A 15862-nucleotide genomic window follows, 5' to 3' on the forward strand; every position below is an offset into this window, starting at 1 on the left:
ACTGCAGACATACGTGACTCTTATGAGACAGGAGTAAGTCTGTTTGGAAAAGCTCACAGCCCCAGAGCTGATTTCATTATCCCCCTTTTTTCATTTAGAGAATCAGGCGATGACATCTTTTGAAGCTAAATTTCAGTGGCATTTACCCCTCACAGCTCATTTCTGCTGCTCTTTCTTGGACTCTGACCAGGTATCAGCTTTGCCAGTAGCCAACCGACTATTCCCATGATGTCTGTGGTTGGCTTGCATAGTCAGGGGTTTCATGAATGTGTGTTAGTAAATGTAGGCACGAGGCAAAGCAAACAATGCCAAATAGAGTTGGTAATGTGGTGTAACACTGTACCAGTCCCAAGTGCCAGTGCAAGCAACTAGCTAGTATGTGAAATTCCCCTGGACTCCAGTGAGACGCAGCAAAACGGTGAAAACCAGCCAAAAGCACCACTGGGGTTCTTCTCCTTTATCTTTTCCTCTCATTTGGTTTTCTGTTAGGCAGCTGTTTGTCACAAAACATGCTTCTGATTTTATTACTTAATTTTCATTTTAGCAAATCATCAGAAGACAAAGAATAACTTGGCCTAATTTGATTTCAACTGTTTAAAATTGATATTTAGCAAAAATAAATAAATAAATAAAACATTATTTCAGGGCTAATTACCAATAACACTTCTTCCCCAAAATTTGGAAAGGTAATTCTATGTTACATTTTGAATGTTAGAATTCTGCAAATTTTCATTTTGTTTTGTTTTTATTTATACAAAGATCACCTCTCCTCCTCATCCTGCAGTCTCAAAAGAACCTTAAAACTCTCTCCAATGGATTTCAACTCTTGAATGCAGAAAATACAATAAAAATGGGGGGAAGAGAAAAGGATAGATGGATAAAATCTTGTGTTTTCTTTGAAATATCTTGAAATATCATCAGAAATAATTGCTGCACACTTCTCTCATCTTTAATGTTTAATATGCCATTATTCATCTTGGTCTGTGTCTCTCCAGTGATGCTCAAAGACATCTCTCTCTCTCTCTCTCTCTCTCTCTCTCTCTCTCTCTCTCTCTCTCTCTCTCTCTCTCTCTCTCTCTCTCTTCTCTCTCTCTCTCTCTCTCTCTCTCTCTCTCTCTCTCTCTCTCTCTCTCTCTCTAAACAAAGAAACTGGAGGTTTTTGGGTAAAGGAAAAGTTGATTCCATAATTATTGCTTTTTAAAATATGTATTTATTTTCAGTCGGACTAATTATGAGACCTATATTTACATTTTCTCCTGTAAATAAGTACTTTATAAACATTTAACACTTATTATAAGTGTGATGGGAGTTGTTGGTGTCAATTTTTTAAGGGTGGAGGTGTAAAAATCAGGACAATCAAAGTTTTATGAATACAAATGAAAGGACTTGTTTCATTTAGCCATCTTTAAGGTGTTACATGGTGTGCAATAATAAGCTTAAAACACAAGCAGAAGCTTTGAGTTGCAGTAATCTGAAAATCAGTTCCTACTTTTCCCTGTTTATTAGCTCTTTGCCTCAGGAAATAGACTCTTACTAATAGCATTTTTAGCAGTTCTGAAAAGTGGCACTTCATAGGGAGAATTAAGCACTACTGCACAGAGACACCCCATGTGAATCAATATTAAGTATTGCTATCATTAGCTCACAATGAATTATTGCCTGCAATTATATAGATTATGACATTAATCATGTGTTTAATTGGTCTTTTGTAGGCTCATTATTAATTCAGAACAGCAGGGAATAGAGTATGTTCTTTTATTTATTAATGCAGCTCCACCGTAGCCCACTGGTTCCTATCAAAGGTAAAGGCAGTTAGATACTAGAAAAGAAGAAGCGAGGGACTGGGATGTTGTTATTCTCAGTCTGATGGGTCAGTCTTTCATCCATCTTTAACAAAATTTTGCTGTTCTAGATCCTGTACAAGAGTAGAACTAGGCAGAATGTTCCAGGTCCATTTTATGTAAACTCTATACAGTTAGAACACGCCCTTTTGATCCGTGCATTTGTTCACATCACAGTTTTGATTAAAGAGGGGAAAATATAGGGGTCCTACAGCAACTTCATTTAAAAAATGGAAAGCCACTGTTTAACAAATAAAACTTTGTTGGGGCTCAAAATGGCCCAGGAGCCCTAATAAATTGAGAACCCCATAATAAAACTCTACAATGGAAAAGCTGGTTTGCCACGCACACTCAAACCAATTACACTGTGCCCTATTTTTTAACCAGCTGAGCACTAAAATCAGTATCACACTACAGCAGCATATTTTATTTCTTCATGGTGAAAAGTATGGGTTTATTTACCGGATATCAGTTTCTTCGTAAAAGTTGCTCATGTTTTCTACAGAAATGTTACCATAATCTGGCTACCTAAGCACATTACACGCCAACGTAACTCGTACAATTTTTCCAGACCAGCATTAATGTGACAATGTAACTTCCATAATTTGTTGGAACCAACCAAACTTTTCTACATCAGTATGCCATCATCCAGCCAATGATGTAGTGTGACATAATCAGCCCAAGCACATCTGGCACTTACACCAAAACATCAGCAGTAGCTGCGGCTAGCATTACCACCACCAAATGTATATATTGTTGATGGTGGAGTGGGTTGGGACATACAAATTGAAGGGGTGTGTCTAAGCTTATGACCCGTTAAACCTGCTGTTCTCAGAAGGAACTGTTTCTTTGTAGAAATGTAGGTTGGAGATGGCACCAATATTTTGGTATATTTGACACCCCAAGCACCCCTTGTTTGTTTCATTGATCGGTTTGATTACTTGACATGTTTTGTTTTTAGTTTTTTGGCGGGGGTGTTTTACTTTTACTGTATGTGTGAATAGTAATTTGGTGCTGCTTAGGCAAGGGTTAAAGGTGTTCAGTGAGCTTGGCTTGACCAGCTCCTGTCGGTGAGAATTTGTGTTTCAAGAGTCTCTTTGCTAAAAAATACATTTAAAGAAATACAAACATAATATAAAAGGACCGTAAACAGATCATTGTCACAAATTATAGTTAATGCCACCAGGCACAGATTTCAGGATATATAATCAGTTAAATAAAGAACTGTCATATTTAAGATTAGCTCAATTGTATTTTTTAGCAAGTCACTCTTTCCCTTCAATGTAAATAATACATCTGTAAAAAATGGTGGTCGCTAAATGTGTGCGATTCTTCATAAATGTATATTAACTCTGGACAGGTACTCATCAGTACATTTTAACAGCATGTAAAGGTTTTGCATGTTTAAAGATTTCTGCGTGGGTGTGATGGTGTTTCCCTCTCTCTTCCCCTTGTGTGTGTGTGTGTGTGTGCGTGCGTGCGTGCGTGCGTACGTGCGTGTGTGTGTGTGAGAGAGAGAGAAAGAGAACCTGATCTCATCGTTCATCCCAGACAGTCTTTGCATTAGAAGCCACAGACAGGAAGTCAAACTTTTAATTATTTAAAAGATGTTATTAAAGCTTTCTTCTCTCATTTGTTTCTTTTTCTCTCCTTACTTGTTCCTTGTTCATCCCTTCTCTCTCATTTTCAGGCAGATGATGGTGTAGCTTTTCTTTTCTCATTGTAATTATTTTTCCAGTTGTTTTTCTCGTCTGTTCTCACATTTCTAACCTCTTTTATTCTCCTAACTAGCAGTTTTTCTCTTCCCTTGTCTTGCACTTGCCGTCTCTTTCACTGTATCAGATGACGGGCATTGATATTGTGGTTTGTGCCTATCATGCTCTCATATTCTCAAATGCAAACTGGGAATGGCAACCTGTCAATAAAATGCCATTTTAAATCTGTTCTTTTACCTGCTGCAGACCAACATTTTTGATTTCTTTTCATTTACCAGACCAGAACCAACTTCTCCTCTGACTCGAAGGCAGAATCCCTCTTTTTCTATTTGTTTCTTTTACTTACACAACAAACATACTGATCTCTGTGTCCAGCTGTTATGGTGACAGTGACAGATGTGTCCCCCTTCATGTGAGGTGTTCACATTTAAACCTCTATCATCTAGTTTTCTCTTTAAGTGATTGGAGCTTCTGGCTTTTCACATTCAAACATGCAAGCATGCAACTGGATGCAGGTTGACTTTTACACAGGCGCTTTATCTTTCTGTGCTCACACTCTCGCATACATGAGCGCACTTATACACGCGCGCACACACACACACACACACACACACGTTCTTTAAGGTGTCACTTCTCTAGCAGACCAACACTGCCCTCTTCAGGATGAGTGTTTAAAAATCTCTGAAAAGCCTTTAAGGAATATTAAAGATGTTCAAACATTTTTTCAACAAAAATTATTTGTTCTTTACATCATTTATGTTTAAAATAGCGAACACAGCTAAGAAGTCAGGTGATTTTCATTCTAAACAGGGAAAGGTTTGACAGGAAGAATTAGAAAATGTTCACTGATCAATCCGTGTGACCTGTCATTGATTAGAAACACTTAAACGGAGTATTTAGTCCTTTGTAAAAAATAAAACATATTTTCCTTTTTATTTTTTTACATGAACTCTAAATCTGCTTTTAGTCGTCCTCGTTTCAGGGTGAACTTCCCTGCTTGGGCCTTTTTTCTAATTCGTTGTCCCCGTTCTGGTTCCGTTTTACACACACACACACACACACACACACACACACACACACACACACACACACACACACTCAGAACGGGTTGCTGCTGTATGCAGTGTTGCAACAAATGACATTCCACTGTGGCATAGCTCACACGCTCATATACATGCTTAGTTTCACAGATAGAGAGTAACAGAGCTTTACATTTCAACCTCAGTACTTTAATATGCTTGGCAGATTTCCTTTATTTAACCCTAACACAGGGTAGTGCACACACGCAAACACACACATTGTTTAAAGGTTGGGCTAAACACGGCCGACTGTGAGGTACGTTAAGCAGGCTAAGCAGTAGAAAGTGACACAAGGAGGATCTGGTGAACGATTCCATTGTGCACTTGTGTGTGTGTGTGTGTGTGTGTGTGTGTGTGTGTGTGTGTGTGTGTGTGTGTGTGTGTGTGTGTGTGTGTGTGTGTGTGTGTGTGTGTGTGTGTGTGTGTGTGTGTGTGTGTGTGTGTATTAGTGCACGTGCTCTCTACTGTGTGTCTACAGGGTGGGGTTAATTTACCGTGCCCACAGCAGCTGAGATTTAAGCCTGTTTTTCTCTCAGCCTCCAAGATATTTTAAATTGTCTTAAAGCAGTCACATCTGGTTACTTCAGTAAAATGTTGTGTATAGAAAATTTGAGACATCCACAATTTTGCAAACATTATATTCAATTTTTTTTATTTTGCAGTAAATAAATTCTTATGGCATTAATTGTATTTAAAACTAAACTAAAACCGTGTTAGGATCTAATATTTATGTTGAGGTGAATCCTTCTGGTGTAGCCATTGTTGTAGAACAGACAGAAGCTGAAACAGAAAAAATTCACACACTATTATTCTGCCATCTTTTTGACATGTCAAGAGATTTATTTTATTTCATTTTTTTCTTTGAATTTGATTTGCAAACTGCTGTACGCCATCAGTTAAGTGAATGACCATAAAATACCTGTCTCACTCTGGTGACAGCTCTTAAGATTTGCATATATCCTCATAGGTTTGCCTCACATCAAAGGAGGCATATCATCTGTTCATCTGAGTTGAAAATGCTATTTCTAAAAATTCTAAACAATTAAAACAAATGTTTTAGCCATTTGTTGCATCTTTAATGACTTTCTGGGTTGAAAGCCTGCAATAAAAGCTTATTTCTTTTGGTTGCACTAAAGGGAGTGTTCAGTCAGTGTGTTTTTTTTTAGTCTGCATAGCGGGTGCCTATAAATAAATCATGTCTGGACACTGTAGCCTAAATGCATACAGAGGTATCATAATTATCATAGATCAAAAGCTGATGACATTACAGTGTTGGGCCAGTCCCATCTCATGTCAGTTCCACGGCTGCCCATCTTTACGTTGTTTCATTATTGAGTTATGGCATGCATAATTTAACACAGACAGATATGGATCCATCCGTTGAGAGAGGGTACGGAAGAAGCTGAGGGAACAAGAAAGGCAGGGCGGCCTTTTTTTCTGCATCTTTCACTTTTTGGGCCCTTTTTTTCTCTTGTTAGATTTTAAGGTTTCTGTTTCATCCTCTGTCACAGAATCATATATATGTACTCGTCCAACTCATTATTTTCAAAGTTCAGACACTTTATACATAAAACGGAACAGAAATCATGCAGATGTTTGAATAATATGGTTCATTCTCTTGTTTATTTGAAGTTTTTCTTGTGTGTGTGTGTGTGTGTGTGTGTGTGTGTGTGTGTGTGTGTGTGTGTGTGTGTGTGTGTGTGTGTGTGTGTGTGTGTGCATGCGTGCGTGCGTGCGTGCGTGCGTGTGTGTGTGTGTGTGCTACAGGTTTGCAGCCGTTTACAGACTACAGATTTGTGCTGGTCGCCTGTACGTCTGTTGGATGTGGAGCCAGCGAGTCATCCACAGGACGCACCATGCAAGCCTCGCCTGCTGGTATACACTCTCTCTCTCACACACACACAAACGCACGTATTCTCTTTAGACCCTATCTTCATAATGTTTAGTATATATCAAGATTAAAGAATAAATTAACAAATATATTTGCACAAGAAATCTGATTTTAAAATGTAATTCATTATGCTCATGGATACATTTTAATAGATAATACCCCAAAATCCTGTTGTAATATTTTTCTTCATACTTTTTTGTCTATTCTGTTTTAATATTTTCCTCTTTTTTTTCCTCCAAGCATCTTCCTCTCCATCTCGGCTTCCTCACTTTTTACTACAGAAGGGTTGAACTTAATATTTTTGACTGATTATACGATTACTTCCATTCATCGCTTTTTCCTTCCTCACAAGTTGAATGTGCACCTATCTCGTGTTTGGTTAAAAAGCAATTCAGTGTAATATTTGCTTTCTTTATGCACTTTTTGAGCCCTCACTTTTTGCCTAAATACAGTACATACTTTTTCTTCTACATTCTCCCCTCACGTCACTTGCCCTGTCTGATTCATCAACTTTTGTGTGACATTCTATCTATAACCAAATTTAGATTACACACTTAATGCTTGTATTATTGCTAAAGACAACTAGTTTAAATTTTGCAGCTTCCTCTTCTTTTTTATGAAAATGTTTATTTTGTTTAATGTGGTGGCCTAATTTTCATCTTGGGAATTATTTCTCTTTTGCTCTCACTTTCTGTCAAATAGACGATTTTTATTCTATTCAGTATAAAGATCCTTTTTAGACTTTTTTTGTTTTCGTTTTTCTTTTTAGGCATCACTGTCAGCAGTTTGCTTACGAAAAACAGAAGTCTGCTGATGCAGTTCATCATAGTAGAAATACTCATTTTCTTCTTTTCCTGCATTCTGGTCTAACTCAGGTGTGTGGTCGAGCCCAAGACACCTGATAATAAACACGTCAGCAGTTGAACTGTACTGGGACCAACCATCCCAGCCTAATGGATACATCGTCCAGTACAGGCTTATTAGAGATGGTTTCACTGTTTTCACTGGAGACCACGAAGACCAGAGTTACACCGACATCGGGCTGCTGCCTAAACAAAGGTGAAGCCGCAACAATAAAATTATTTCTTAGGTTGACGTTACTTTAAAAACTTCGATGTTAACAAACTTGTGTGTGTGTGTGTGTGTGTGTGTGTGTGTGTGTGTGTGTGTGTGTGTGTGTGTGTGTGTGTGTGTGTGTGTGTGTGTGTGTGTGTGTGTGTGTGTGTGTGTGTGTGTGTGTGTGTGTGTGTTGGGGTCACCCCGTTGTAGAATCGTTCCCATCACCCCTCATCCCATGTGACTCTGCTCTCTGTACATGTCTGTTTGTGCCGTTTAATGAGCAAATATTTGACATACCAATGGCAGATGCAAACATCACCACGCCTGCAAATTAAAATCACCAATCAGATCTGGCTTTTGCTTGCAGACAGCAGTGGAGCGTAGATTTTATTTGTTTATTTTCATTTAACCTTTATTAATCCCAGCTTTCTCCCCCCAGAATGGATTTTCTGTTTTAATTATGAAAAGAGTAAAATCGCCTGTCCTCTCCTCCTCAGCCTCCTTTCTCATGAGACAATTCTTCTGTACGCCAAATAGAATTCATCCTGCAGTACTTCAACCCCCCCACCCCCCACCCCCTTGTTTGACTGAAAGAAAAAGGATGGTAGCAAGGAGATCGGACTGTGTGTGTGTGTGTGTGTGTGACGTTTAATTTTCCTTAATTCCAGATAGTCTGCCAGAAGGCATTCCTGCCCGGGACTCTTCACTTCCTATCGCTCGTCTTCTACACCTCCTACTCTCTTTCCCATCCTCTGCCCTCTCCCCTCCTTTGCCTCATTCTCTGCCTCTTTCCCTTCTTTTCCCAATTTAGCCCTGCGCCAAGAATTACACAGGGAGCATTGGCCCCATTATCCAAGCAGACTTGTGTGTGTGCGTGCGAGGGCACACGTTGGCGTTGCTTTCTGCGTGTGTGCGTGTTTGTGCATGGGACCGCTCAAAGTGGCCATTGATTATTTATGACAATGTTGATTAGCTGTCACTTTGCTTCGGCAGCCCAGGAAGTGTCTAAGATGATGAGAGAATTAACCTATTCCCTCTGGCTGCCCCCACAGGATGGACACACACACACACACACACACACACACACACACATTCCCAGTCAAACAGATGCAAATGCTCCACTCACCGATTACCTAATACACACACGCGATTTTACCTTTGATATCCCAAGGCGGTGTTTACATTTAGGCAAATATCTTCCAGTGATGAAGTGCTTAACTTCCCTCTCCCTCTGAAACCATATGCCACCATAAAGCTCATCCTCTCCATCACACTCGGACTCCTCTTCGTTCTCTCCTCTAATCATTTGTCTCTTTCTCTGCTTGGCTCGTGTGTCCTATTGAGGCACACTTATTTATGTTTTTTATGTGCATATCCACACTCGTGTGTCTATCAGAGTAACATACGAGTGGTTTTAATACGTTTCTGTGAGTGCGTTCTAACCCAGTGCAGAAGCGCTAATGGCCTCCTGTTTAAAAGGCTCCGCACATGAACAATAACCCAACATCACGGCCTATTAATGCATGTGTGCCCGGGTTTATAGCAAATTAAAGGCTTTTAATGTTAAATGGTGGCCCACTTACACAGTTAATGTAAGACTTAGCACCAAACAGCCACATGCTCTTAAATGGGAAATCTATCTTATGATGTCATGGGCAGGAGAGGTGGAGAGAGAGGCAGCGAGATGTTTGAAAGAGAGAGGGAAAGGTGAACAGCAGAGGGAAAAAAGGAGAAATTAAAGTGGGGTTACTGTTTGAGCATGCAGACATTGGTTTTTCAGAAACTGACCCCGCCGCATAGCTCATCGTTATACCATGAATTGTTTTAGAAAACCACAAAATTTGACATCTACATCTCAGAATCAACAGGCTGAAGTTAGCATGTTACATTTTCAGGGGTTCATTCATTTTCCTCACTTTGTTTAATGTTGGAATGCAGAGTGTTAGATCTGGATCCATAGAGGAACCCCAGACCGTTCTTTATTCCCGGGTAGGGTTGTTTGGTACACACATTTAACTTTAATACAGTTATACTCCAGTAATGACTATGACTCGTTTGTTCCAGTTAACTTCTTTTATATAGAAAAAGGCAGAAAAATGATGCAGGACACACACAGACCTGGTTATTCCAAAAGGACCCTCTCCCTCCTGCATTATTCCATATGCATATTCCTCCTCCCAGCTCTTCTAGGGGATCCCAACATTTTCTCAGGCCAAATTAGATACATAATCCCTTCAGCAAGTTCTGGGTCTGCCCTGGACTTTCTTCCCACTAGGATGTGCCTGGAAACGTTCCAGAGGACAGTGACCTGGAGTGTATCCAAGTCGGATAGCCAAACCACCTCAAGTAACTCCTTTTGATGAGGAGAATCAGCAGCTCTGCTCCTCCTCCTATATGAAAGAGCTCCTCGCCTCACCTTGGGAGGCAACAAACGACCGCGATCAGCGAAATTTGTCGCTGCCGCTTTTATTACCTGACACACGGGAGGTGACCCGCGGCAGCGGCCAGCGGCAAAGCCGTCTACGCGTTATGTTCCATGGCGAAATCGAAACTTTTGTTGTTTTGCTTGGCTGTGTCAGGTTGGAGAGAATTAAGGTTATTTAAAGTAAGTAAGTAAAGTAAAGTAAAAGTTTATTTATATAGCGCCTTTCACAGATATAAATCACATTTAAGTGGTTCAGAGTTAATAAAGCGGTAGATGTGATGTTTCACAAGGTGCTGCTAGAGTTATGTGAAATCTTACTTCTGATTTTATTATAAAACATAATAATAATCAACTTCTCCTTCATGTTTGCTCAGAGATGTGCGGAGCATCCTGTCCGCTCATTGGTCAGTGAATGAAACCTCCGTTGATTGGTCCTCGTCCGAGCGACAGCGATGAAAAGTTGAGAATGTTTCAACTTTCTGGGATCGCGTCGCTGGGTCGCCTGTGCACGACACGTGCACAAGCGCAAAATTTCACACGCACGTTTTTCGCGTTTCGCTTAGTAGGAGGGAGACCCGCGATTATCGCTTTGTCGCGCATGTCTCATTGAAAATGAATGGAGGAGAGGCAATGTCGCCTCCCGTGAGTCGAGCAAACTCCTCCACTTGATGATTTCACCTTTTCTCTGTGTGTGTGTGTGTGTGTGTGTGTGTGTGTGTGTGTGTGTGTGTGTGTGTGTGTGGCCTTAGATTTTGGAGGAGCTAAGTCTCATCCCATTTTCTTCACACTCAGAATTTAATATCCGTGGAGTACACCACTCCTTCTGCGGTCATTGCTAAATCACTACAGAGATTGTCCCACAATTTCTGCATCAATTTATGTTTCATGCAAAGAATTTGTCACGGTGAGCCCGATATAATTGTCATTTCTAACTGGGTAATAACTGATTAAACATATTTCTGCTCTTTTATTTGTATATTTCTGCATATTTTCAGCTTCTCCTCTAATTGTTTTCTTGTCTTGTTCTCTTCAGGTACTTTTATGAGCTGGAGGCCAGTACAGAGGGTGGTTCTGGTGTGAGTGACAAATATGTTGTGGAGACACCAGTGTCCTGCCCGACTGGCATCCCTCTTCCCTATGACATCACACTCTCAGGTCCACACTCCGTCTCTCTGGCTTGGTCCCCTCCAGGTGAGTTGCAAAAACAAATCCTCTGTGGATTATATCCAGTCCCATCAGTCGGATTGTTTTAAGTTACCAAAAATGAAAAAAGCAAAGGTTTCTTAATATTTTTAGATGATTTTATTCTGAGCTTTCCTGTGTTAGGATGATCTTAGTTGGTTATTAAATGAACAAACCAGATAAAGAAAAGGTCAGGCTGAAACTAAAGCTTTGAGTAGTTTTCCATTCACCTTCTGGCCTTTCAAGACCTAAACGCATATGCAGGCATACAGGAGCATGCACCTGGGGCTGAGTTTCATGCGTATGGGGCAGCGATAGTCTGCCCTAACCCATCTATCATTGACTATTACTGTCTCATTAGGTTGATTTCCCATTTCAGAAACTGCTTAAAGGGCCAACTAGCAAAGACACTCCACTTTGTTCTGTGTGTGGGTGTGTTTTGTTTTGTGCCTGTGTTTATGCATGGGTTTTTCTACTTGCGTATCTGTGTGTGTGTATGTGTGTGCATGCACATCAGCGTGAGATATTTCCATAGGCAGGCCTATTCTATCGTCATTATGGGTTGATTTTAAAGGTGAGGAAATATCGGCTGGGTTCTCACGCTTGGTTAACTCCCTGAGCCCAGAGTCTGGAGTGTTTTCGTCTTGTGTGTGTATTATTATGTGTGTGTCTGACTCTCTGAGTGTGGGTCTGATTGTGTATATCTGGATGGGTTTGTGTCGTCTTATGCACACACTTAATGCCAAAGCAGACGTATGGATATTAAAGACATTTACTTGAGGATTTAGGTTCTGAGATCCTTCCCCATCGTGTGGACCTCCAAGAGATAAATAATGTATGTTTTATTTTTTCATGTATTTGTAGCTGTGAGCATCATGTTCACAAAAGAGAACACAGCAAACCATCTTAGTGGTTTTAAATAATAGAGCTTACAGATGATACAGGAAGGTATAGAACCTGTAAGATAGACCTATGTGCTGCAGTCACGTGTGTGTGTGTGTGTGTATGTGTGCGTGTGTGTGAGTTGGGGGGGTGAATAATTGAAGTCTTTCATTTGTCTGGTAATCAGTTCCCTCTCAAGATATCTAGAGTTCATGAATGTTGAATAACCCATCACAATACAGTTGGCCTGAATTATGGAAAAACCTCCGGTGAGAATATTAACAAACTCTAAGGGCGTGTGTGTGTGTGTGTGTGTGTGTGTGTGTGTGTGTGTGTGTGTGTGTGTGTGTGTGTGTGTGTGTGTGTGTGTGTGTGTGTGTGTGTGTGTGTGTGTGTGTGTGTGTGTGTGTGTGTGTGTGTGTGATTTAAAAGTTTAAAACCCAACCTTCTGAGGGTGTGTGCCTTATTTTCTGACCCTCAGCAGAAAGGCAAAGAAGCTTGTATTGATCCCTCCCAGCATAAGGACCCACAGCAAGCAGCAGGGGTGTGGGGGTGGTAAATGAGTAAATCAACAGCAGGCACAGACAAAGGTGTACTAGAACGGCCTCTTGGGATGGGTCTGCCAGGCTTCAGGGTAATACAGAGCCCACTGCAGAAGAGACGGGTCATAATCCCTCAGCAAAAGCAGCGCACTGTAACACAGCTAAGTATCAAGCCCTGGCCTGTGATGTGCACGGATAAATGAAACAAGATTTGTGTGCATCCAGCTCCTCAGGACAGAGAAGCTGTTTTGGATCATCTGTCACAGAAACATCAAGAGGTGAAGCAGCAAACCTGCAGATTTAGCATTAAGGCTGACAGACAAAATATTTAAAAACTAAAATATAAAGATGATGGAAGAAACTTACAAGATTACACAGTTGCTGCCATCCTACCACATCCACAAAGTGTTGTTTACATCAAATACTGAGTCATTTGTTTTCAGGATAATTCCACATAAATAAACAAGATCTGGTGATAACACTGGGAGTGTCCTGGAAGCCTCTGACCTCATCGTCGTCGTCTTCCTCCGCTTATCCGGGTCCGGGTCGCAGGGGCAGCATCCCAGCTAGGGAGCTCCAGACCGTCCTCTCCCCGGCCTTCTCCACCAGCTCCTCCGGCAGGACTCCAAGGCGTTCACCGGACCAGATTTGAGATGTAACCTCTCCAACGTGTTCTGGGTCGACCCGGGGGCCTCCTGCCGGCAGGACATGCCCGAAACACCTCCCCGGGGAGGCATCCAGGAGGCATCCTGACCAGATTGCCCCCCCACCCCCCACCCCCCCCACCCCCCAAAAAAAACCAAATGTGGTGTTTCATACCTGAGTTCAATTTCTGTAGCCACCCCCAAGCCTGATTACTGCCACACCTGTTTCAATCAAGAAATCACTTAAATATGAGCTGCCTGACACAGAGAAGTAGACCAAAAGCACCTCAAAAGCTAGACATCATGCCAAGATCCAAAGAAATTTAAGAACAAATGAGAACAAAAGTAATTGAGATCTATCAGTCTGGTAAAGGTAATAAAGCCATTTCTAAAGCTTTGGGACTCCAGCGAACCACAGTGAGAGCCATTATCCACAAATGGCAACAACATGGAACAGTGGTGAACCTTCCCAGGAGTGGGCGGCCGACCAAAATTACCCCAAGAGCGCAGAGACAACTCATCCGAGAGGTCACAAAAGACCCTAAGGACAACTTCTAAAGAACTGCAGGCCTCACTTGCCTCAATTAAGGCCAGCGTTCACGACTCCACCATAAGAAAGAGACTGGGCAAAAATGGCCGCCATGGCAGATTTCCAAGACGCAAACCACTGTTAACTTAGCAAAAAGAACATTAGGACTCGTCTCAATTTTGCTAAGAAACATCTCAATGATTGTCAAGACTTTCCGTAATCGGAAGGTTGCAGGTTCGAGCCCTGCTCAGACTGTTGCTGTCGTTGTGTCCTTGGGCAAGACACTTAACCCACGTTGCCTGCTGGTGGTGGTCGGAGGGACTGGTGGCGCCAGTGCTCGGCAGCCTCGCCTCTGTCTGTGCGCCCCGGGGCAGCTGTGGCTACATTGTACTTCATCACCACCAGTGTGTGAATGGGTGAATGACTGATTGTGTTGTAAAGCGCCTTGAGGGGTTCCAGGGCTCTAGAGCCCTTTTCAGATTGACATTCTGGAATATGTGTGGGCAATTCAGTCCGTTTTTTTTTTTTTTTACCAGAACTGTGTTTTCAGACACACCACTTTTGTACCTGAACTTGTCCTTTCGGCTGCCTTCACACAGCAGGGAAAAGTTCCAGATGTCTGGGGGGGCGTAAATATAGTGTGGCGGGCGTACATGCGTCATTTACCCAAACAAAGCCATTCAGTCAAACGTGGCAGAAGAAGAGATAGAATTATTCTCACTGATCGGACTTATGTTAAGCATAATTCTACGCACACGAAGACGCATAAGAGACCTGGATGATGAAGCTCAATGGTTAAAAGGAGTCTTGGAAGCAGTGTGAAGCGCTCCGTCGCGCGTCTAGGAGACGGTACCGTAGGAGGTGAGCTGCCATGGTTCGCCGCATGCTACAGGAACGAGCTATCTAGGTGCGCACAGCGTCCCCCGGTCTCCTCCTCCTTCCTCTCCTCCCTGTCCGGAACTCGACCTCACTAGTCTGAAGCAGCCACCTTGTCCGTGACAAGTCCGGACCTGTTACTAGGGGTGTCGTCCGGTTTAATTATGGAAAAGGTTATCCGGATGTTTGTATTCAGACACAAAGGTCTTACGGACAGATTCCTGAACATTTCCGTTTTTCATGGCCTGTCTGAAGGGGGCTTAGAAGGCGCTATATCAAATACAGGCCATTTACCATTTGGGAAAATACCTTGTGGGACAAAAGTTGAACTTTTTGGAAGGCAAATGTCCCGTTACATCTGGCGTAGAAGTAACACAGCATTTCAGACCAAGAACATCATACCAACAGTAAAATATGGTGGCGGTAGTGTGATAGTCTGAGGTTGTTCTGCTGCTTCAGGAACTGGAAGGCTTGCTTTGATAAATGGAACCATGAATTCTACTGTCTACCAAAACATCCTGAAGGAGAATGTCCGGCCAACTGTTCGTCAACTAAAGCTGAAGCGATCTTGGGTGCTGCAGCAGGACAATGACCCAAAACACTAGCCTAGTCAACTAGACCAAATTCTTGCTTTGCAAAGTTTGGTCTAGGCATGCTCCATTGGAACCTCTGCAGCTCCTACCAGGACTCTGGCTAGCCAATCACAGCTCTCTAGAGGGGTTTCAAACACGTAAAGAGCTGTGATTAATCCATAATGGTGGGCCAATCATAGTGCTCTATCTGCTTAGTGAACAAATCACAGAGCTTTATCTGCTTTGTGGGCCAATCAGGGCACTCTATATGTCTGGTGGGTGGGATGATGCAACAGAGTGAAACAAGAGTATGTCACATTCATTTTCCAGTAGCATGCAGAGATCATTTGAAAGACAATGGTAGAACCCGCCCCACAACCAAGAGCTGTCAATGGAGCGTGGCTACCAAAACACACCAGCAAATCCACCTCTGAATGGTGGAAGAACAACAAAATGAAGACTTTGGAGTGGCCTAGTCAAAGTCCTGCCATAGCATCCTATTGAGATGCTATGGCATGACCTTAAAAAGGCAGTTCATGCTAGAAAACCCTCAAATAAAGCTGAATTACAGCAATGCTGCAAAGATGAGCGGGCCAAAATTCCTCCAAAGCGCTGTAAAAGACTC

At 41.9% G+C, this 15862-nt stretch overlaps 1 protein-coding gene across 3 annotated transcripts in view; it reads left to right on the top strand.

Moving 5' to 3' along the window:
* The window catches only part of ush2a (Usher syndrome 2A (autosomal recessive, mild)), a 380755-nt gene that overhangs the window by 304575 nt on the left and 60318 nt on the right, over positions 1-15862 (top strand). For all 3 annotated transcript variants that reach the window (XM_070554793.1, XM_070554794.1, XM_070554795.1), the window contains exons 68-70: positions 6403-6510; positions 7402-7585; positions 11044-11201. In XM_070554793.1, the coding sequence (XP_070410894.1) occupies positions 6403-6510; positions 7402-7585; positions 11044-11201 (450 nt within the window). The remainder of the gene's footprint in view (positions 1-6402; positions 6511-7401; positions 7586-11043; positions 11202-15862) is intronic.

This window comes from Nothobranchius furzeri, chromosome 9, assembly GCF_043380555.1.
Source record: "Nothobranchius furzeri strain GRZ-AD chromosome 9, NfurGRZ-RIMD1, whole genome shotgun sequence".
Classification (NCBI taxonomy): Eukaryota; Metazoa; Chordata; class Actinopteri; order Cyprinodontiformes; family Nothobranchiidae; genus Nothobranchius; species Nothobranchius furzeri.